This window comes from Trichomycterus rosablanca, chromosome 5, assembly GCF_030014385.1.
Source record: "Trichomycterus rosablanca isolate fTriRos1 chromosome 5, fTriRos1.hap1, whole genome shotgun sequence".
NCBI lineage: Eukaryota > Metazoa > Chordata > Actinopteri > Siluriformes > Trichomycteridae > Trichomycterus > Trichomycterus rosablanca.
The window spans coordinates 19,645,152-19,670,226 of record NC_085992.1 but is presented as its reverse complement, the minus strand read 5'-3'; the positions used below and the strand labels follow the sequence as shown (position 1 = coordinate 19,670,226).

Sequence of the window (25,075 nt, the reverse complement as noted above, 5' to 3'; positions counted from 1 at the left end):
CGTCATATCCAGAGGTTGGCTTTAAAAAATAGACACATGAGTGCTGCCAGCATTGCTGCAGAGGTTGAAGACGTGGGAGGTCAGCCTGTCAGTGCTCAGACCATACGCCGCACACTGCATCAACTCGGTCTGCATGGTCATCATCCCAGAAGGAAGCTGACGCACAAGAAAGCCAGCAAACAGTTTGCTGAAAACAAGCAGTCCAAGAACATGGATTACTGGAATGCCCTGTGGTCTGACGAGACCAAGATAAAGTTGTTTGGCTCAGATGGTGTCCAGCATGTGTGGCGGCGCCCTGGTGAGAAGTACCAAAACAACTGTATCTTGCCTACAGTCAAGCATGGTGGTGGTAGCATCATGGTCTTGGGCTGCATGAGTGTTGCTGGCACTGGGGAGCTGCAGTTCATTGAGGGAAACATGAATTCCAACATGTACTGTGACATTCTGAAACAGAGCATGATCCCCTCCCTTCGAAAACTCATGGCAGTTTTCCAACAGGATAACGACCCCAAACACAACCTCCAAGATGACAACTGCCTTGCTGAGGAAGCTGAAGGTAAAGGTGATGGACTAAACCCAATTGAGCACCTGTGGCGCATCCTCAAGTGGAAGGTGGAGGAGTTCAAGGTGTCTAACATCCACCAGCTCCGTGATGTCATCATGGAGGAGTGGAAGAGGATTCCAGTAGCAACCTGTGCAGCTCTGGTGAATTCCATGCCCAGGAGGGTTAAGGCAGTGCTGGATAATAATGGTGGTCACACAAAATATTGACACTTTGGGCACAATTTGGACATGTTCACTGTGGGGTGTACTCACTTATGTTGCCAGCCATTTAGACATTAATGGCTGTGTGTTGAGTTATTTTCAGAAGACAGTAAATCTACACTGCTATACAAGCTGTACACTGACTACTCTAAGTTATATCCAAGTTTCATGTCTATAGTGTTGTCCCATGAAAAGATATATTGAAATATATATATATATATATATATATATATATATATATATAAGAATAACATTGAATTAGATACATATGTAATCTTTATTTGTAATAACATACTACACTTATGCAGATAAATACAGTGCACCATTAAATGTGTTTGAAGAAATTAAGAAAACAATATTAAACCAATATAATGTTAATTCAAAAGAACTACATAATATGGTAAGGCAATAACAGGTGACAACTGTAAATCTGTTTTTTTTCCATTCAATTGATGAATTTACCTTTGCTACTTTAAGAAGCCACTAGACATGTTATTTTACATAAATATAAGACTTAAATCTGAACTTACAATATACAGTTTACAGACAAATGTGTCAAGAACAACACATAAGTGCTAATTAAGAATGAGAACAGCCTCCATTCAGTAATACACCCAGGTCCATGGTACTTAAGAACGCTTATCTCATTCAGCACTCTACACAGTAAGCAGCTAGCTAGACAGCTTAAAGGGTCTATTTACACAGGTTGGATACTCTGAAGACCAAATTTCAGTGTTCTGATTCATTTTACCATTCCTCTTCTTTCATACATCCAGTTTATGGTACCTAAATAAAAGGACATATAAATTAGTAGGTAACTGATATGTCTAAATCAAACCTATACTGTGGAATCATAATTTCTTTTTTTTAAATATATTACAATAATTACAATGTCACTGTGTATCTAATTCTGATGTGGTTATTAACATAATACATGTACATAATCAGGGAAAGTTGCAATGTGTAGTTGAGATCAACGGTTTACATATATTTGTAGGAAACATGTTATGGCAGAATTGAAAGTATTATAATGATTGTTGTTAAAAAATGACAAAATCATCCAACCAGCACATCAGATATGAGTTATATATAATTTTTGTCATGTTTACCTCAATCAACTTTTCAAACAAAAGCTTTTGGTATAGCTTTTGACCAATTTACAAAATCTGAGAGAAAAATTTTCAGTTCATTATTTCAAGAGCTAAATTGTAGTGCGATGTAGCTGAACAAAACCAGAGTACCATAAGAAAACCCTTACAACCCCAAATCAGAAAAAAATATGAACAGTTTGGACAGTATGAAAAATGCAAAAAAGAAAGCAGTGTTTCTTACGTTTACTTTATTCATTGTGCACAGTATGAACCTAATATATTTCATGTTTTGTCTGGTTAACTTCATTTCATTTACCAAACATCCATTCCTGCATTTTAGAGTACTGACATGCCTGAAGTCCTGACCTGTCCCCAACAGAGATTGTGTGGTGAATTTTGAAATGAAAAATGCCATGATAACCCGGTACTGTTGGACACCTTAAAATATGTTTACATGAAGAATGGGGCAAAATAAAACCTGCAACTCTTCATCGCTTGGTATCCTTGGTGTCAAAACATCTTTCAAGTGTTTTGACAAGGAATAGCAACATTGCAAAATAGTAAATGCTTTAGCATCCCATTATTTTGGAATGTGTTGCAGGTTTGAAAGGCAGGAATTGATGTTTATTAACAAATGAAATGAAGTTCACCAGAAATAACATTAAATATCTTGGGTTTACATTTTCTGCAATGAAATAAATATTAAAGTAAATGTAAGAAACACTGCATATATTTTATTTGTTTGTTTGTTTTATTTTGCATTTTCTACACTGTCCCAATTCTCTCTCATTTGGGGTTGAATTAAAACTTCTAACAAAAAGGAACTGAAGAAAATAACTAAACACAGTTCCTCAGAAGCCATGTTGTTGTGCTGCAGCTGCAAAAAATTTCAAGACTGCCTTAAATTATGTGCCCCTTCCTTACGTAAAATGACTTAACTCAACTGTATCCCTTTAACAGTAAACCATATCAATTTACCAATAAATATAATAATTACATTTGTGGTAGACATTTATATATGTAAATTACCTCAAAACGGCTGTAAATTCTCTCTTTCCTTTTTTTCTCCATTTTTTCAAGTAACTCTTCTCGTTCTTTGGGTGAAGCCTTGGCAGACCAAGTATGGGTCCTATGACGTACAGTCATCTGTTTATCTAACTTAAGGTTGTCATTAGCCTCATCCACACTTGGGTTCAACTTTGACGCTTTTTCCTGGTTTTTTGCAGATATCTGCTCTAAAAGGACTTTAGTGTCATCTCTAAGATTGCTGCATGACAGAAGATTTACAGTAGATGATTGATGACTTGAACGAGTAGAGTTTTCTGCACTGAGAGGTTGCTGATTTACAGAGTCAGAGCATGTGGTCTGACATGTTTCTGCTTCCAGCTCAGCATGGCTACATCTAGGACTTTCTACTTGTTCTGTATTTTCTTGTATTTTTTGTACCTCATTGTCTTCATTAAAGCTTACGGCCCCTGGGCTCACAGAGTCTATAATTTGTACTTGCTGTTGTTTTTCGTCCTTTTTGGGCTTTTCATTTTTGATTTCATCAGATTTAGGCTGATCTGAACTGCACAAGTCATTGTCAGGGTTTGATAATAAACATGAACCTGACTGGGTGTTGTCCTGAGTTGTTAGCTTATCCGTTAAGGTTAAGTTTAAATGATCTGCTGAACTATCCACAAGATTATTATCTGTTATTGAAGATAAACTACCAATAGAATTTGGGTCTTTATTAATTAGATGAGTTTCTTTCTCTGCTTTTGTGCAATGTAAAGAAGACTTCAGAGATGAAAGTTCAGAATTGCCTATTTTTGCTTCAGAGGAATTCTCAGTGTCAAACTTTGTTGCAGTGGTTAGTTTGGAGGGCTCTATTTCTGTAGCACAGATGTGTTGAGAGGGACCAGTCTCTGTTGCACTGGAATGTTTTAAACTTCCAGCATCTGTTTCAGGGGGATTTTGAGAACTGTCTGTCTTTGTAACAGAGACATGCTTGAAAGGACCAGCAGATAAATGTTGTAAAGAATCTGTCTCCATTGCAGTGGTTTGTGGGGAAAGCCCCATCTCTGGGGGGGTACCAGTCACCACTGATGTTTTAGTGGGGTTTTTTGAAGTTCCTGTGCCTGTTTCAGGTAGGGGTTGTGAAGTGTCCGTCTTTTCAGCAGAGAAATGTTTGGAAGGACAAGTCTCTGTCACAGTGGAATTTTGTAGAGAATCTCTGTCTGAAGCAGTGGAAGATTGGGAAGAACCAGTCTCTATTACAGTGGAAGGTTTAAAAGTGATTGTACCCATGTCTGTTTCAGGAGGATGTTGAGGAGTATCTGTCTTTGCAGCAAAGACATGTTGGAAAGAACCAGTCTCCATTACAGTGGGATGCTCTAAAGTGCCTGTCTCTGCTGCAGTGGGATTTGGAAGAGAACATTTTTCTGTAGCAGTGGGTTGTTGTGAAGGTCCTGCATTTGTCTCAGAAGGATGGTGGAAAGGAACAGTCTCCATACCAGTGTTTGTTTTGGGAGAATGTTGAGTAGTGTCTGTCTTTGCAGCAGGGACATGCTGGGAAGGACCAGTCTCTGCTGCAGTGGGATTTTGTAGAGAATCTGTCTCTGTAGCTGTGGGTGGTTGGATGAGCACAGTCTCTATAGCAGATGCATGTTGAAAAGAATCTGTCTCCATTGCAGTGGGTTGTTGGGAAAGCCCCATCTCTGGGGGGGTACCAGTCTCCACTGAAGTTCCAGTGGGGTGTTTTGCAGTTCCTGTCTCTGTCACAGTGGGATTTTGTAGATAATCTTTATCTGTAGCAGTGGAAGATTGGGAAGAACCAGTCTCTATTACAGTGGAAGGTTTTAAAGTGATTGTACCCATGTCTGTTTCAGTAGGATATTGAGGAGTATCTGTCTTTGAAGCAAAGTAATGTTGGGAAGGACCAGTCTCCATTACAGTGGGATGCTCTAAAGTACCTGTCTCTGTTTCAAGGGGTTCTTCAGAACTAGTCTCTGCTGCAGTGGGAAGAAGAGAACATTTTTCTGTAGCAGTGGGTTGTTGTGAAGGTCCTGCATTTGTCTCAGAGGGATGGTGGGAAGGTACAGTCCCCATACCAGTGTTTGTTTTGGGAGAAGGTTGAGGAGTGTTTGTCTTTGCAGCTGAGTCATGTTGGGAAGGACCAGTCTCTGCTGCAGTGGGATTTTGTAGAGAATCTGTCTCTGTAGCTGTGGGTTGTTGGATAAGCCATGTCTTTGCAGGAGAGGGATGTTGAGAAGGCCCAGTCTCTGTTACACTGGAATGTTTTAAATTTCCAGTGTCTGTTTCAGGAGGACATTGAGAACTGTCTGTCTTTACAGTGGACACATGTTGAGAAGGATCAGACTCTGTTGCAGAGGCATTTTGAAGAGAATATGTCTCTGTTTTAGTAGGTTTATTAGAAGACCCTGTCCTTGTGAGAGAGGGATGTTGGGAAGGCACAGTATCTGTTACAGTGGAGTTTTTTGAAGTGCTAGTGTCTGTTTCAGGAGGACATTGAGGAGTATCTGTCTTTGTAACATGTTGGAAATGACCAGTTTCTGTTGCAGTGGGATTTTGTTGAGAAGCTGTCTCTGTAGCAATGGACTGCTGGGAAGGCTCTATCTTTGTCAGAGAAGGATGTTGAGAAGACCCACTCTCTGTTACAGTGGAATGTTTTAAATTGCCAGTGTCTGTTTTAACAGGATGTTGAGAACTGTCTGTCTTTGCAGCAGACAAATGTCGAGAAAGATCATACTCTGTTGCAGATGGATTTTGTAGAAAATCTGTAGTCACCATTACTGTGGGATATTTTAAAGTGCTAGTGTCTATTTCAGCGGGACATTGAGGAGTGTCTGTCACTCCAACAAAGACAGATTGGGAAAGACCAGTCTGTGTGGAAGTGGCAGGTTGTAAAGAATCTGGTTCTGCAGAAGGTTGCTGTAAAGGCCCTGTCTCTGTGGCAAAGAACTGCTGAGGAGACCTAGTCTCCATTACAGTGGGGTGTTTTACAGTATCTGTGCTTCTTTCAGCAGTATGTTGAGAAGTGTCTGTCTTTGCAGATGGGACATGTTGAGGAGGGCCGGTCACCACAGGGGAAGTCATTACAGAAGTGGAATGGAGGGAATTTGTCACTGTTGCAGTGGTTTGCTGGAAAGGCACGGTCTGTGTGGCATTGGAAAGCTTGGAATGGCATGTCTTCTTTTCAGTAGGAAGTTGGGGAGGGCATGTCTCTGTTTCAGTGAGAAGTTTTGAAGGGGATGTCTTATTTGCAGTGGGAATTTGGGAAAGACGTGTCTCTGTTGTATTGGAAACTTGGGAAGGGAATGCCTCTGTAGCAGTGGGAATTTGGGAAGGGCATGTTGGATGTTGGTCTGTATGTATAACAGTGATGTCCATAGAAGAAGCTGTGTCTGTTGTGCCAGAATGTTCAGCATGGACAACCTCTGATGCAATGGACTTTTTACAATGACCTGTCTGTGATGCAGTAGTATGTGTGAAAGTAAGTCCATTTGTAGAAGCAAGATGTTTAGCCTGGCCAAGTTCAACTGGAGTAGACTGTTGTGAAGCACTTGTTTCTGATAAATTAGACTTTTTAGGAGGATGTGTCCCTGTTGTAGTGATATTTAAAGAAGGTATTGGTGAAATTGGATTTGCTGCTAAAACATCTAATAAAAAATCATTCACAGAGGAGCTTGTCTCTTGTGCATTAACATTTGCATTGTTGTTTGCAGCTGTGTGGACCTGAGAATCCACTGAATCAAGTTTTAGATTACTTAGGCAAAGTAAACTAGACCCTGACTCAGTAACATCTGGTAGTTTGTTTCTTGTAAATATAAACTCTGGGGAAGAGATATGTGGAATTTTACTAAACAGGTTAGTGTGTTTTGTTTGTGTCATTAAGTCGTCTCTTGGTTTTGTAGTAGCACTTTCTTCTTGTGCTATGTCTAAGGATGAGTCACAGTCTTCTGATAGTTTTTTCTTATGCTTAATTTTCTCTGCATCTGTGGCTGTTGTTGCAATCAACCTGTCATCTTTGAAAGTGCGTTCTTGTGCCCCACTGGTATGAATGGATACTTTGGGCCTAAGGTGTGAGGCAATAGTGTCTTTAGAATTCTCCAAAGTGCTTACAGGTCGTGTCTGAGGAGATGCAGAAATGTCGTCTGTTGCAGCATGTGTTTTCTTAGAGCTCTTTAAAGCAGGCACTTTTTCTTTTGCTGTGTCACTGGTGGGGGCAGTCTCTGGTTTATCAGGCTCTTTGGAGGATGTGTCCATGTGTTTCTCTGGAGCCTGTTCAGCTTTGCGTTTAGCTGCTAGTTCTTTAAAAAAACGAAGTCTACATTCAGGATCATTCATATCTATAAAAGGGACTCCCCTATCTGAAAGAACAAATGAAGATTGAGTTGTTTTTGGCTTATCAGAAAGGTAATCCTGAGGTTGTGTCTTTTGAGAAGCAATGCATATTTCCTCTTGAGCAACCTTTTGAATCTGAGGAGTCTCCCATTTCTTTTCTTCAGATGTTTCCCCTGTTTTGCTGGAAAGGTCTTCAGACTGTGTGGAATCTGAAGCTGTATCACCAGATGATTTTATAAAATCAGTCCACTGTATAGGTTTCTTTGTAGAATGTCTCTTTTTCTCAAGGATACTAGAAACAATAAAGGATTGTTTTGACAGATTATCCTCATCTGTCTGGTCTAATGAATTTCCTTTCTCCTCTAAAGTATCCTGGTCCAGTTTAGAGTTAAATATTAATGAGTGTCTCAATCTTGAGTTTTTCTGGAGAGCTAAATTGGGCTTTTTTCTGAAAAACTCTTCATAGAATGAGTTAGTTTCTTTAGGTTCTTTGTTGTCACCATCAGTAGTACAAGATGACTCTGAAGCTGATGCTGGTTTTGGCCCTGCATTTGTTGGTATAGCAACAGCCTCTGTAAGATCAACTGTAATCTCAGGAATGTTTATTTGCTGGACAGGTAAGGTGTTCTTGGAAGTGGGACCCTTGGTAAACCAATTTTTTTCTTGTCTTGTTGTTGAAATGTCAGGTTCAGGTGTTCCCTGTCTGCCATAGGGAACATCCTCACAAGAATCACTACTTTGTAGATCTTCAATGTCAGGCTGTCCTGTGTTTCGAAGTGCACTCAGATATGAGCTTATCCTCCAAACTCGCAGTCCTTCCTTTGGTTCAGATTTTCGATTACGTATATTCAATGATTGTTTTTGATCTGGTAAGTTTAGCTGCATTGCAGAGGTCTGACATGCAAAGCTTTGCCCCATACTATGTCTCCTGGAAGCTGACTTAACAGGTACTAACACATTCTCATCACGCTCCTCCTCCATAGGAGGATATGACTGTAAATATCTTTGTACATGGTCATAATCTCCTGATTCTTCTGCATCATTTTTTTCAGAGGCAAAATCAGGGTCTGAATATTGATCATATTGATGGTAGCTTTGGTCTCTTGGCTTAGCATATATTTTATAACCAGGACCAGGCCTCTGATGGAAATATTCTTCTCTTGGAAAATGATGGCTCGGGATCTCCATACTCTCATCATGATAATTCCCTATGTTTACTGCATTCTTCTGTGCATAGACAAAACTAGGCCCTCCTGTATGTCCAGATCCTTTAAAACTGCCAATCTCTTTAGTGGTAGGGCCTCTCATGGGTCTTCGTTGCTCCAAAAATGGTTGCTCTCCTATAAACTGTTGAGTAGCATTTATTGTATGAGGAAGAATATCTTCTGTGGACCTGTGGAACACTTCACCCCTCCTTAATGGCATCATTTTGGGGCCCACATTCATGTGTTCATCAAACGAATGCCTTAGCCATTCTGTGCAGTTGTCTTTAAAGGGAGGATATTCTTTCCTAAAGGCATGGGTACTTTCTATGTTGTGATGTCTTCCAGGGAAGTTGCTATAGTCATCTACATATGTAATGGCATTTGTAGCAATGAGAGGCTCTGACTGGGCATACAGAATTCGAAACTCTTCATCAAAGGTGGTCACAAGTTCTCCAAAAAATACATGAGCTATGCAACGATGGATCTTCTCAAAAGACCACATAAAGCTACAAAGAAATATCAGATTAAAAAAATTGTATAATGTACTCATATTACACTATACATATTATATTTTATTCAATTAAACAAATGTTACCTGTAGTTGCCACTCAGAACAACTCTACAGTCCACAAGCATGAAGCGATTCATCATCTGACCTTTAAAAGACTTTCCTGTGTGGCAAAAGTAAGTGCTGCCAGAGATAGTTCTAACACGCATGAACTGTAATAAAGGGAAACATAACTGGTTTAAACCTACTGCAAAAGTACTGCAACAAATAATATGCTCAAATATTTTGAATAAATTCTTCCCAAAATTAAATCCAACGATTGCAATTTATAAGACAGATATACAAACATCATATGTGTGAAGCTACTATTGACACAGAGGCAAACACTGGGATTTGGGAATGAGGCACGATCCCCACACACCTGCAAGATAGGACATAGCGTCTATTTGAAGATATCAAATCAAGATTGGCAGTAAGAATCTGTGATAAACAGAAAACCTTCCACATTAAACAAATTAATGCCTTATGAGGTGCAAATGTCTGTCAATTAAGAGAGATTGACAGATCAAATACAACTGAGGTCTCTAATCCCATCTGCCAGCCAAACTAGGCAGTGCAGAGCAACAGAGGGCATAGATGACTGTCACATATAAGAAACTGACAGATCAGCATGATACTACACCACTGTGTCCCCAGCTACCAGTCAAACTAGAACATACAGAGGGACACGACTTCAAATGTGAAGCCATCCATAGTGCATTAATAATTACTCACACAAACAGGCAGTAAAAGCATATTGTTTTGTTGTCTAAATATTGTGTTGGATGTGTAGCAAAGGACTACATAAACCAAAAAAAACATACTATTATTCTAAAACAGCCTGTTTAAAAACGAGGCATGTGGATCTCTCAGAGAAGCCCTTTCATTAACTAATGTTAAATCCATTTATGCCTAAACAAGTCACAGGAAGAGTTAATATCGGCAAACAAAACTCTAAGGGCATCTATTATATTTTGAACAATAACATGCTACTAGGAACCTCCCTTCTCACATTAGTAATTATGTCTCTGTCACCGTCTCAACAAATGCACACAGCCATCTTTAAACAGATACAAACAAAACAGTGTTCCTTGATGTAAAGTAATAAGAATGTACAATTTTTTCATTCATTCATCCTTGGTAACTGCTTTTCTGCTTTAAATTGTAGTAGATCCAAAGCCTATTTAAAAAAAAAAGTATATTAAACAAATTATGTGACTACTACAGGCTGCAGTAACTCAAGCAGAACTACATACACATAACAATTAATAACAGCACTCTAATTAAGGTGTAATTAAAACTGTTATGATAAAAAAGTTAGTAAAAATACCTACAATACACAGAAATGCATATCATGGTAGTCTTGGAGCCTTACTGTTATTTTTGCAACTCTAAGCTTTCTAAAATAATTAGAACATTTGTGTTTTTGGAACGTTTGGAATAAGAATTACATTGGAAAAGACCAGGAAATTATGTACACATCTTAGAAAGTGGATTAGAATGACACTTACCCTTATTTCTAATCAACTTTAGATCTCACTATCAGTAGTTCTCAATAAAGGGTTTAGGGACTGGTATAAAATAAATGTTGAAATAAGACAATATAAATATTATTTATAAAACGGATAGTTCCGGTCCTAAAATCTGATTGGCTGAGCTGCGTTCAAAGCCGTTGTAAAATCCCACATAAACGCACACCTATGACCACCTCACATCATTCCATATTAATACGCCACTGAAAAGAAAAAGTGAATGTTATGTTCGCCCTCATGTTGCCTAGCAACACTGTTAACGAACTACCTGGGGTCACGGAAGAATGCTTTTTGTAAGTGTTTTTGTAAATAAAAACATTTATAAATTGAACATTGTATTTTATTATATTTATGTTGACCACCATTTTATAAAAGCAATAAGCCACTCGAGACCGTGCATTACTGCTATGATTTTATCACGGGGAAACAACCTTCCCTGTGATAAAATCGCAGTAATGCACGGTCTCTCGTGGCTTATTGCTTTAATATGCCACAAGGCAGTACATTACTTGGCATGACTTAAGCAAAGTTATCTGCCTTTTCTGAATATTCTAATAAGCAAACATATGGAAATATCTAAAACTACCAGGCAGGACAAATGTGAATTTTATGTGTCATAACAGCAAACTGAAAGACAGACTCATTTATTTTATCAACACAAGTTAACTACTTTAACTACTTTAATAATACTTTTATACTACTTTTATACTGTGCTTCGAACTGCTAATTCTAATGGTTAAGTGTTGACCCTCATGCTCTGTTCGTGGTCCCTAAGATCTTAGAGCCTCTGTAACAGTTCACAAAATATCCTTAGCCTTTTTTAATCAGATACTTTATACTTTTTTTAATTGGAAAAACTTTTTATGGACTTTTTACTAATTTTATGGAAACTGCAAATAAACAATATTTTAAACTGATAGTGTTCCAAACACAATGGTTTTGAACTCATTGTATTTAAATTTTACCAGCACAACACTAGGGTTTCTAGAACCCCAAATAAAAAGGTAGTAAAGTCAAAGTCAACAGAACACAAGGGTTAAAATAACCTTTTGTGAAATGAGAGAGGAGAGTTCAACGTAAGGTGATTTTGGAATATGGGAGGAATAAAAAATAAAGTGTGGCACTCCAAATTTTTATTGTCTTGTTTTGATTACTCCAACATTTTTATGTTGAATCAGTATAAATTATTAGAAATCATGGCCTGGAATATAGACATTTTGAAATATTTCTCAATTTGAAAATGACAACACCATCTTGGCATTTATTTTAACAGTTATGCTATTAAGGGTACAGTGCTGTGCAAAGTATTGGGCCATTATCCGATTTCTAGTATTGCTATGCTATTTATGCTAAGTATGCTAATTTGTTACATTGAAATGGTAAAGGCCTTGCCAGTCTAAATAGTCTAAAGGTCTTAAAAGACAATAATATTTTTATTTATTAAAAAGATAATTATGGCACTGTAATTTAATTATATTAATAATCAACAACTAACCTGTTTTTCAAGGTATGTAAATGTAGAATTGTGGAACATAATTAATTGCATTATTTAAATTAATATATTCAAATACTTACTTTAATTTCATCTAGATTTACTCTGCAGTTGTTTGCCATTGCAACAAAGTGCTGAGCATTATATTCATCCAGAAGCACATAAACAGCCACATTGCGCATTGCTGCATTCACAATGTCAGCAAATATGTCAATATCAGTAAACATGTCCATCGCCACGGCAATCACCTTAGGTACAAACAACAACACAACAATAAGCCAGCCATCTAAATATTATAGAAACGTGTGATAAATGATGTATTAAGCTAATAGTTTACATGTACATACATTTAATTACTATAGTTTTATCAAACTCACCTGCTGTGCACTTCTGATCATTCTGCGGGCTTGTTCCTTGATACTGGGCATCTCAGGGTCAGAGGGGTTTACTAATGTTGTGATTTCTGTGGGCCCAACAAATCTATGTTGCTGTGGCCATCCCAAGTCCAGCTCTGGGGCATCAAGATCTGAGTGGGTCGGCCAGTAAGTATCTGAGGAGCCATCTGCATCTCCAAGTGCATATCTTCTGTCTGTTTTGGCTGTCTGGCGGGGTTCTCGCACAGTGCATTTGATGTACTCAATCTCTGGCAAACATAAAAAATCCACCACATTGACTTCACTGAGATACCCATAGTAGCCCTCTAAATCTGCCTCAATCAAGGCATCTATCGCCAGGCGATATTCCTCACGATAGTGAGGAGGCAAGTAGTTAGGGTCCAAAGGGTTTTCCCCAGCTGAGGAACATTGAGATCGACGAGCCATACCAAGTCTGTGGAATAAAAAAAACACTGTTACTTAAAAAAAATCTGTTGAATAACTAAGCAATGCCTATTGCTTATCTAGATGTTGTGTTAATTAGATGTTAGGTTATATAATGGACCTCACAGGTAAGATTAACTGACCACATTCCAAAGAAAGGAATTTTAGTTGATTAACATAAATGTATTTTTAAAATAAACATTTTGAATTTGAGGTCTACAACACTCAGAACAAATTGGGGCAGGGCGCTTAGATGGCACAGCAGTAAAATATGCTAGCCCACCAGCGCTGAGATCTCGAGCTCTTCACTTAGACATGATTGGCTAATGTCTGCCGCAGACACAATTGGCTAATGTCTGCTGGGTGTGAGGGCCAGAGGGATTCCTCATAATTCCTAAGATAATGAGATCAGTGCATAACTTTCTGTACACAATACTGATCCCTGTGTGAACCTGACTCAAAGAAGCAGTTGTCAACTGCACACATGTGTGTTAGGTACGGTTCTTCTCGGGGTCTGCAGCAATTGAGGAGAGATATAACCTGGGTAACTGGATATGTCTTGATGGTGAGGGGAAAATGCATAAATAAAAAAGGGAAAATGCATAAATAAAAATAAAAAGGCATGTTTACCATTGTGTTACATCACCTTATTTATTAATTGCACTTTTTAATTGTTTGGGAACTGAGTATACTAATTGTTGCAGTTTTGCATTTGAATTTTTTGCCCATTCTTGCTTGATACAAAACTTCAGCTGCTTAACAGGCTGTAGTTGCCATTTCTGATTCTCCCCTTCATGATGTACCATATATTGTCAAAACGGGACATCTGGAAAAAATACTGTGTAAATGCCCTGCTGACCAGATCTGAATCTTAACAGTGGTGGGCTAGCCAAGCACCCTGCAATCCAGTGTATCCCAAAGGTATTATATGGGGTTTATGTCAAAGCTCTTTGCAGGCGCATGTAGTTTCTTCACACCAAACCACGTCTTTTTTGACCTTGCTTTGTGCATGAAAACACAGTCAAAGTGGAACCTTTTCCATACTATTGCCACAAAGTTGGAAACAATAAGTTGGTTCTGTAGACCTAAATATGTGCCTAAAAAACCTAAACTTAATAATAAGAACTGTCCTTCTGGCCATATTAGCCTTAGTCATGTCCTTTTGCATTGCCGTTTTGGCTGGCACAGAGGCGCAGATGATTGATGTGTCAGTTTCTCTTGATTGACAATCACCTGAGCCTCATGCAGGTGGAAGTTCTTCTATATATCACGATTTCACACCCCAGTTTTGTCAGCTCCTTTGCTGAAGCTTGCATTTCTCTTAAGCGGTGATACTAAATCTCATGGTGGAACCGCCCTAGGAGAGTGTATTGTCCTAGAGGTGGCATGATGTCCCTTTTTCATAGAGGACACCATCCTTAAATCCATGTTATGCTCAGGAAGCACCAGTTGTGTGCTTGTGCTTGGTCGAACTGGCAGGTTCTAAAAGTACCCTTCTTTCCTTTTTCCGAGAGCTGGCTTATCACCGACGTCATTTTGTGACATTTAGTTCTCAGTTCTACGCTATCCCTGTTCTATCCACTTTCTCTGTAAATGTGTTGGACATGCCTCGCTATTGAATTGTGAGTTCACACACCGGCAAAAATAAAAACAGAGCCCAAGTGCAAGATGTTCTAACCAAAGAAGAACAATACTGTGGCTAAACACCACTAACACTAACAAAAAGGGGACAATCACAAATGAAAAAGGTGGCCAAATTTATAAAAACAAATTAACAATTGAAAGACACAGAAAACATTAGCAGCCTGCAACAAAAAAAGGTATAAGAACAGGGATACCGCAAAACTAAATGTCACAGTATGACGGGCAGCTATCTGAAAAAAGGGAAAGACATGGAATTTTTGGAACCGACTAATTTCACCGTGCATGAGTTTAACACCTATCCCACCATTTGCATCTCTGTTACCCCCCCCTCACCAGTCAAAATGCCAACAAAGAAATACGCAACTCTTAACATGACTCACTGCCAAATTTATTCAGCAGATGAGTCACGTTACAAAATGAAATTGTTCACTGGTTTATACAATGCTTTGACAATTGTCTAATTATTTATGTGTACTTATGTAAACCTTCTCCTGTTTTTTTCCCTATCATTCTTAATGTCAATTTTACAATTTGTATTTTTTTATCTGGTTGTGTTGTTAACATATGTTAATTTGATACTGGTAGCAGAAATTTAGAGTACTTTTTACCATTCAAATGAAGCTTAATTTATTTAGTCGATAACAAGAATGTCAACATGTTCAAAAAATACCAGGATAATGACACAACCAAGAATAAGAACACACAATAAAATAACAATAGTGACCTAAATTGTTTTACCATCATATTTGTCGTGATTTTGCAACAGAAACCAGAGTTGTCTTGGTAAATGAGACTGTCAGAATCTGATCAGTATCTAGTACTCACTGTTAATCAGTAGAATTAACATCTGCATTGCATTGAAAATAATTTTTAAAAAGAAATCCCTAACAAAAGCAGCCAATCAAAATGTGTCAACTTACCCTTTAAACCATAATGTCTCACCACATGTTGATGGAAAAAAACATTATAACTATCCAAACTAAATACGTAAAAATGCACAGTGCAACATTGTGCTGTCCTGAACCTCCAGAGGTAAAAATAGACACAGGCTTGTTCATATGGTTGAGTGCAAACTTTTGCATACTCTTTAGAACAAATGAACGCTTTGTAACAAGGCATTCGGTGTGTTAGCTTTTAGCTATGCCTGCTAATGACTGATGACTTAAGAGCCTATATTAGAAATATAATTCTATACTAAAATGAAGTTTGCATCTGCCTTTCTGTGTTTAATATAATATTTAAAATCTGACAATCCAGACACATTTCCTCTCAGTATATGACAAACTGTGATTTGTTTGGCAAAACTGTTTTATATGATTTTAATGGGTGCGGTCTAACAACCCCTATAAGCAATCATATTCACTAACAAGTGCCCACTATTACAAAAACAAAAACACCTAAGCTATAATCTTAACTGCCATATATACTTGACCCAACATAAAAATCGTTAAATAATTTGTCTTGACCCATCATGGCCCATCAAGACATGTAAAAGAATTTATGAAGATTTTCAAAAGCTATGTTTCAATTATTCATTAGTCGTTTCAGACATGACAAAGGCTACATGTTCCCTGTAAATGTGTAGAAGTTATTTACAGAGAAAAAAGAAACAGAAATGTGGTAGTTATACGGCTCGTGTTCTAAATGGTTAAGGAATTGTTAAACTATTGGTACACTATGCAGATTTCACCAAGCTGTTATCAGAAAGTAATAATGTAGCCTATTGTGCCAAAATCTGGTCTGGTTCAAAGTTCTTTAGTCTGATATTTTAACAGCAGACAACTTTCGTAAGCGACTAAGATTAAACCTTTAAATCGTTTTTGCGCTGTTTAACTTCCATTCCTCGGGCATTCTGTAATTTATTGAAATATAGGGTGTGTCTCTCTCGGGGTAAAGCAAAAACTAAGAAACACACTAATATCTGAATCACATTACGTTTGTATGTAAGGAGATTCAGATTAAATATATGATAAACATTAAATAGCATAATAATCTTGAATATTAGCCAAATAGCAGCACGGGACTTGGGTTTCAAATGCGTTTGCCATGGAAACGTCACGCGGGGGAGATTTAAAACTCTTGAAGCTCTAAGAACATTGCGAAATCTGCACAAAATATGACCATAAGAAAAAGGACACAATGTAGAATGTAATATTTCTGTCACGATAAACTCAACATACACCGTTTCGTAAATACATAACAATAACAGCGCAAAACTAAAGTTCGAGACTTACCAGTCTTTTAGTTTTACCCTTCTTCTGTGATCCTGTCCCATCGTCTGAGAATGATTACATTCCGGTTAAAGGCAGGACTAGTCTTGAAAACACGTTTTAGCTTTCCTGGTAAAACCAGTTTGTTAGCGACGGTACCGCTGCGGTATGTAAAAGGAACAGCAAAACTCCTTTTTTACTGTCTTCGTTTTGCCCTTTCTTACAGAACTGTACTTGTGCCCTGAGAGTTCATTTGCAGTGCACCGGAAGATGTGTAAAGATATGGCTAAATAATAATATTAAACTAAAATTAATAAAATATAAAACTCTTCACTTAATTTCTTGACTAAACGTAGAACGTAAAAATCAGCTTTTTATTTGACATATTTCCTCTGTTGGAAAACTTGACAACATTCACTTAATCTGGACTGTTGACTTTAAGCTATGCCAAGTTAATAATTAGCATTGCTTTTGGCTGTCCACTACTGGTTGCAGAATACAAATTTCCAGATGGTGGGTTCTAATATAGTTCTAACTTATGCATTAAATTAAGCACACTGACATGCAATCTCAATGAACAAGGTAAATTGATAAGTTAGAATCAGTAATACCAAAGAACTCAGTAACTTTCAGTTTAGCAAACTGCTTTGCTAGAGCTGCTCAGGCCAACAATCTGCTCTTTCTAAGATGTAAAAACTTTTAGAAGCAACAAAACCAAGTTTGGACAGCGCTGAAGAAGGGAGTGCATGAAAATTAAACAAAGAAAGCAACCTCAGTGGTAGAGCTGTTCCCAGTATATTGATGCATTGGGTACCTATGGCCTAGCACTCACACAAAAGGCCAAAAGCAAGAAGGTAACAACATACCCAAATGTGTGGTGCATTTAAGTTATTTTAAAATATACAACCTCAAATCAGAAAAAGTTGGGACAATATGGAAAATGCAAACTAAAAAACAGTGTTTCCTACACTTTGACATTTTTTCATTGCAGACAGTATGAACCAAATATATTTCATTTGTGTCTGGTCAACTTTATTTGATTTGTTAATATACATCCATTCCTGCATTTTAGGCCTGTAAAACATAAAAAAGCTGGAACGGTAAAGCATTTACCAATTTGTAATGTTGCCAATTTTTCTCACAACACAACAAATGTTGCACCAAAATTATAATGTACATTTCGGCACTAAAACTGCCGTCAGAAGTGAAACTCCTTGGTTTTTGGACTTGTTGCTTGTTGCTGTCTGGTTGATCTGGTTGACCCTTTTCGTCTAGTACACAATTCGTCCAAAAAAGATCTAAAATACTACATAATACATCACGTTTCCTCACTGTGTGATGGCCCATCCCAGATGCCTTTGAGCCCAGAGAATCGACGCCACTTCTGGACATTATTAACTTATAACATCAGTACAGTTTTAAGTGGCATTTGTGAATGTAACTCTGTATTGTAGAGCTTAATAAATATTTGCCAAAGTAGTATCTTGCCTATGTCGTTTTATCAGCTATTGATGAATGACGGTTCTTGATGCACTGCCGTCTGAGGGATCAGAGATCACAAGTGTTGAGCATTTTGCATTAAAATTCCTTTCAGATTCATTGAATCGTTTAATGATATTATGCAGTGTATAGGAAGAAATATGCAAATAAAGGACTGTATGGTCAGTAGTATTTGTGAAAATAAACAAAGTCTGTTTACAGTGGGGCCAAAAAGTATTTAGTCAGCCACTGATTGTGCAAGTTCTCCTACTTAGAAAGATGAGAGAGGTCTGTAATTTTCATCATAGGTACACTTCAACTATGAGAGACAAAATGAGAAAAAAAAATCCAGGAAATCACATTGTAGGATTTTTAAAGAATTTATTTGTAAATTATGGTGGAAAATAAGTATTTGGTGCTTCACAGTAGGTATGGTGTTCTTGGGATGCAACTCAGCATTCTTCTTCCTCCAAACACGAGTTGAGTTTTTACCAAAAAGTTCCATTTTGGTTTCATCTGACCACATGATATTCTCCCAATCCTCTTCTGGATCATCCATATGCTCTCTGGCAAACTTCAGAAGGGCCTGGACATGTACTGGCTTAAGCAGGGGGACACGCCTGGCACTGCAGGATTTGAGTCCCTCTTGGCGTAGTGTGTTACTGATGGTAGCCTTTGTTACTTTGGTCCCAGCTCTCTGCAGGTCATTCATCAGGTCCCTCCGTGTAGTTCTGGGATTTTTGCTCACCGTTCTCATGATCATTTTGACCCCACGGGATGAGATCTTGCGTGGGGCCCCAGATCGAGGGAGATTATCAATGGTCTTGTATGTCTTCCATTTTCTTACAATTGCTCCCACAGTTGATTTATTCACACCAACCTGCTTGCCTATTGTAGATTCACTCTTCCCAGCCTGGTGCATGTCTACAATTTTCTTCCTGGTGTCCTTCGACAGCTCTTTGGTCTTGGCCATGGTTGAGTTTGGAGTCTGACTGTTTGAGGCTGTGGACAGGTGTCTTTTATACAGATAACGAGGTCAAACAGGTGCCATTAATACAGGTAACGAGTGGAGGACAGAAGAGCTTCTTAAAAAAGAAGTTACAGGTCTGTGAGAGCCAGAAATCTTTCTTGTTTGTGGGTGACCAAATACTTATTTTCCACCATAATTTACAAATAAATTCTTTAAAAATCCTACAATGGATTTTTTTTTCTCATTTTGTCTCTCATAGTTGAAGTGTACCTATGATGAAAATTACAGACCTCTCTCATCTTTCTAAGTAGGAGAACTTGCACAGTGGCTGACTAAATACTTTTTGGCCCCACTGTATTTTCATAGGGTATCTCATGAAGAAAATAAATTGACAGCATGACCTTACACCTTTCTTGCAGAATTAATAAAACAGCATATATTGTTTTTATGTTTTTGTAGTAATAAACATAGTTTATGTAATAATTTTACATAAGGTTATAATCAGTTGAAAGTTTAATAGGATGTTAGTTACATTATGGTCAGTTTATTTGCAGCTATAATGGAATTAAAATGCATTTTGTAGTGCATCGAGGTGGATTTAACTCACATTTTAGGGCCAATTAATGTGTAAACTTTCTGATCAAGAGAATGAAAAGAACTAAACAGTGGGCAGCTTCTGTGTGTGTCCTGTGCTCACTAAATACATTAAGATTTGTAAATAACAAGCAGCATGTTCAAACAGGCATGAAGCTGCCATTAAACCAAGAATGAACAAGACCAGGTTGTAACCTGAGTACCTTTTACTAAGTAGCTGGCTGTACCTGACATGGATTGGTTTAGAATTTAGAATGTATTTGCAACAATTCTCAGTCGACTGTGGATTTAATCTGGTAAATCTTTTTTAAGCAGTTTTACTTCAGCTCCTCAACTTTTAAAAATACACCATTTATAGCATCAGGTGATGTTTTTATTATAATTGCTACTGCAGCAACAAGCAGTGAGCACATATCTTGGATTTTCCTTCATGTGATAACTGGGGTTGCCTTAAGTAATCTTCAAAAATAACTGTTTTCTCTCAAGGGCAACAATTCTTTTAGGATTTAGTGTAATCCTTATTTTTTTAGACGATGAAGTCATTTTTATACACAAATGTCCTGGTATTAAACACAGTGAAGATTGAAATTGGATTGTTGTGTGTGTGTTCTTTGACATTGCTTATGTTTATTCTTTAATTGTAGCCTTTAAAGTACTATGTACAATAGTACTAAAAGTATTATGTTTGTATGGAAGTGTCTTTTATTGCTTTTAATAGTGACATTTTTATGTTTAAAAAGCGTATTTCATAGTAATGTATTTTTACAAAAAACTACTTTGCTTTGAATAATGGTTGCACTTAAATAGTGTAAATAGTGTAAGTCAAGCTGATATACACTATATGGCTAAATGTATGTGAACAGCTAAAATGATTTTTGGGATAGTGATGTAATCGCAAGCCAGTGCATAACCACTAAAGTTATTTTTACTAAATTGGCACAAATTTTGTTCCCATAAGAGTGGAGGTTGTATTTTGAAGGGGCTGTATGACTGGTTGTAAAATTTGATGTGCATTATGCTTATGTTACAATGTCCACATACTTTTGGCCATTGTAAGGCACTGACTGTTTTTGCAGAAAGTTGAAAGGTGTTAATAGCCGAAAAATTATTAAATTATACTAAAACCAGCAGGAAGCAGAGACATTCCTAAAACATGTTGTGTAGATGAAAGCATGGGTTGATGTGAAATGTTTATGTACCACTATATATGGAAAAAGGCTTATGGAAAATTAAAAGCCAAAAATTAGCTACAACCAGGTGTTTAATTTTCAAGGCCTGGGGTTAGATATCAGGGCATGACTCTCTATACCAATCTTCATTGGGGGGATGGGGGGGGGGGGGGGGGGGTGTTGTTATTCACTTAAAAATACTGGATGACCTGAAGTCATAGTTTACTCATGCCAGTCAAACGCTTAACACAAAATTCCAAAAAATAGGATGGACAACATATACCAAAGAAATTGTAAAATTAAGCAAGCAACAGTGTTAGTTTAGATTCAAAAACAATTCTGCTGCTTCTTGGTTTTCTTCCTTTCAAATTCTTTATCAAGATATTAGGCCAAAAATTATTTTCAGTATGTTGAGCAAACATGGTATAAAAAGTGTAGCCTCCATAAATTTGGTAACTCATTCACACTTGCCCGATTGTCCACATGATTTTAAAGAAAACAGGACTATTCAAACTTCTTATTTTACTCCAATGTCCATTTTTGTATATCTGCGTGCCCACTGTAGGTGCTTTCTACTGTGAACAGAAGTTAACATGAGCACTTTGACTGGCCTGTGACTACACAGCACCATACAGAGAAGGGCGCTGTCTGTTGTGACACATTTATCTCAAAACCAATGTAATAGTCACAGTAGCCCTTCTATTGGTGTATTCCAGACACCAACCTCTTTATGTCATTTGGTATAAATGAGTCTTGGCTTCCCAACAACTTGTCGCTGGTTAGTGGCTTGTCCGCTTTGGACCACTGTCGGTTGGTACTCACCATGGCTGCCTGAGCACCACCTTCTGTTTTTGGAGTTAGGTCAACCCTGGCTGGCCACTATGATTTGGTCCTTATCAAAAGCACTCAGTTTTGTTGCCTTATTATATTTGTTGCATTTAGCTCATGAGCTTTGAGTAACTACCATCAGCCCAATATTTAATATATCCCATATTCAATATACAGTGTATCACAAAAGTGAGTACACCCCTCACATTTATGCAAATATTTTATTATATCTTTTCATGGGACAACACTATAGAAATAAAACTTGGATATAACTTAGAGTAGTCAGTGTACAACTTGTATAGCAGTGTAGATTTACTGTCTTCTGAAAATAACTCAACACACAGCCATTAATGTCTAAATGGCTGGCAACATAAGTGAGTACACCCCACAGTGAACATGTCCAAATTGTGCCCAAAGTGTCAATATTTTGTGTGACCACCATTATTATCCAGCACTGCCTTAACCCTCCTGGGCATGGAATTCACCAGAGCTGCACAGGTTGCTACTGGAATCCTCTTCCACTCCTCCATGATGACATCACGGAGCTGGTGGATGTTAGACACCTTGAACTCCTCCACCTTCCACTTGAGGATGCGCCACAGGTGCTCAATTGGGTTTAGTCCATCACCTTTACCTTCAGCTTCCTCAGCAAGGCAGTTGTCATCTTGGAGGTTGTGTTTGGGGTCGTTATCCTGTTGGAAAACTGCCATGAGGCCCAGTTTTCGAAGGGAGGGGATCATGCTCTGTTTCAGAATGTCACAGTACATGTTGGAATTCATGTTTCCCTCAATGAACTGCAGCTCCCCAGTGCCAGCAACACTCATGCAGCCCAAGACCATGATGCTACCACCACCATGCTTGACTGTAGGCAAGATACAGTTGTCTTGGTACTTCTCACCAGGGCGCCGCCACACATGCTGGACACCATCTGAGCCAAACAAGTTTATCTTGGTCTCGTCAGACCACAGGGCATTCCAGTAATCCATGTTCTTGGACTGCTTGTCTTCAGCAAACTGTTTGCGGGCTTTCTTGTGCGTCAGCTTCCTTCTGGGATGACGACCATGCAGACCAAGTTGATGCAGTGTGCGGCGTATGGTCTGAGCACTGACAGGCTGACCTCCCACGTCTTCAACCTCTGCAGCAATGCTGGCAGCACTCATGTGTCTATTTTTTAAAGCCAACCTCTGGATGTGACGCCGAACACGTGGACTCAACTTCTTTGGTCGACCCTGGCGAAGCCTGTTCCGAGTGGAACCTGTCCTGGAAAACCGCTGTATGACCTTGGCCACCATGCTGTAGCTCAGTTTCAGGGTGTTAGCAATCTTCTTATAGCCCAGGCCATCTTTGTGGAGAGCAACAATTCTATTTCTCACATCCTCAGAGAGTTCTTTGCCATGAGGTGCCATGTTGAATATCCAGTGGCCAGTATGAGAGAATTGTACCCAAAACACCAAATTTAACAGCCCTGCTCCCCATTTACACCTGGGACCTTGACACATGACACCAGGGAGGGACAACGACACATTTGGGCACAATTTGGACATGTTCACTGTGGGGTGTACTCACTTATGTTGCCAGCCATTTAGACATTAATGGCTGTGTGTTGAGTTATTTTCAGAAGACAGTAAATGTACACTGCTATACAAGCTGTACACTGACTACTCTAAATTATATCCAAGTTTCATGTCTATAGTGTTGTCCCATGAAAAGATATAATGAAATATTTGCAGAAATGTGAGGGGTGTACTCACTTTTGTGATACACTGTATATTCTAATATTTTGGCTCATCAGTGTATATTACAATATTAATTCAGACATATTCAGATTAAAGCAGTGAGAACAACATTACTTTTAAGTTTTTTATCACACTTTAATTCTCGCATGGCTTCACCTAGAGCTTTAGTAGGAAGGCACTACCTGATCCATTATATTTTCCACGTGTTTTTTGTTGTCATGTGAAGAATATGTGAAGTGAAATTATTTTCGTAATGTCTTGTTAAAGTAGAAAAAAAGGATGTGACCTTGAAAGTGCTGCAGTGTCAATCAGTCATAACATTACAATTAAGAACAAGATGACAGGGAAGAAGTACAAAGTGTAAGATAGCACAGCCAAAAAAAAGTATAAAAGCAGAATGTATTGTTACAAATTAAAAAGGTATAACAACAACTAAAATAGTTTATTATTTACTACATTATATTTGAAAAGAATAACATTGAATAAAGTGGATCTAACATCAACACAGACATATTCTGAACTACCATATGGAAAACAACTTATTAATGGTTATACATTTTAAAGTGAAAAGTTTGTATTTTTGGTCATTAAAACCCAATAAATACTTTGGTTCATTAAAAGAATGAAGAATAAACAGTGGTGTTAAAAGGAAACAGTTAGAGGTTTCAGCATATAAATAGCAGGAACCAGTGGCGGCTGCTGGTCTTTCAAAGAGGGGAAGCTCATTGTCGGCTTACATCATAAAATTTGTCAATTTATTTACACATAAATTCTGCCCTCTGTTCCTTTTACAAGAAAATGGCCTGAAATGGGTTGCAGTTTGTCTTTCGACTTCACTCGCAAAATCCGCGATGGGACTGAAGCTCCTAGTGATTAAGTGACTAATGAAGTGTATTGCTTTGGCAATACGAATGTCCCTATTTGTCATGCCAGTAAAGCTTCTTTTGAGTTTGAGTTCTTTTCAAACGAACTGTCAATCAAAACGGGATTCAGCCTTTCCACTGATCCTCCAATCATCTTGCAGAAGCTCAGCGTCCACACCCGCCCACAGCCCCATTCACCCCCAGAGACGCTCAGCGTCCGGGGGCGGGACAAAATCGAGGCATTTATCCAATGACCGGCGAGTTTCGGAGCATTAAAAAAAAAACCTCAACGCAGTCCCATAGAAGTGAAGAGACGCTCAGCTTCTGCGGGCAAATGCATTGACGCTACGGGAATGTATGAGTTAAGTTAAGAAAATCGAGTCGATTTGTGATAATTAGCTGATTCTGAACGAACTCGTCTTCGAGATATACGTGTTCTAACGCATTTGTAGTCAATGAAATGTTAACACAACTGTACATATTTGACCATTTAATTTTGGACATTTTAGGGGAAGCTGAGCTTCCCTTGCAGTCTTAGAGAAGTCACCACTGGCAGGAACTGACTCACAAGTAAGGAACACAAAGATGTACATAGATAGGCTACATGCAAATTATTTCCAACTACACCTACTTCAAGCATTTAAAACCTGTAGGCTTTAACCAACAGTCTTTCTGCAGTGCCCAGGGCCATGCAAATAACGGCATGTATGGCAGGTCCAAAACTTGCTTATAAACATTGGCCAATCACTTGCACATTTACTGCACCTCTCAGGCACAGGTTAT

At 38.2% G+C, this 25,075-nt stretch overlaps 1 protein-coding gene across 1 annotated transcript; it reads right to left on the bottom strand.

Moving 5' to 3' along the window:
• Positions 1-1,077: 1,077 nt before the first annotated feature.
• fam83ha (family with sequence similarity 83 member Ha) lies at positions 1,078-16,788 on the bottom strand. Its single transcript, XM_062995811.1, has 6 exons — positions 16,678-16,788; positions 12,359-12,809; positions 12,065-12,229; positions 9,006-9,130; positions 2,886-8,916; positions 1,078-1,551 (listed from the first exon to the last, which is right to left on the bottom strand). The coding sequence occupies exons 2-6, from the start codon at positions 12,800-12,802 to the stop codon at positions 1,543-1,545; spliced, it is 6,774 nt and encodes a 2,257-aa protein (XP_062851881.1). The 5' UTR covers positions 12,803-12,809; positions 16,678-16,788; the 3' UTR covers positions 1,078-1,542.
• Positions 16,789-25,075: the final 8,287 nt, after the last annotated feature.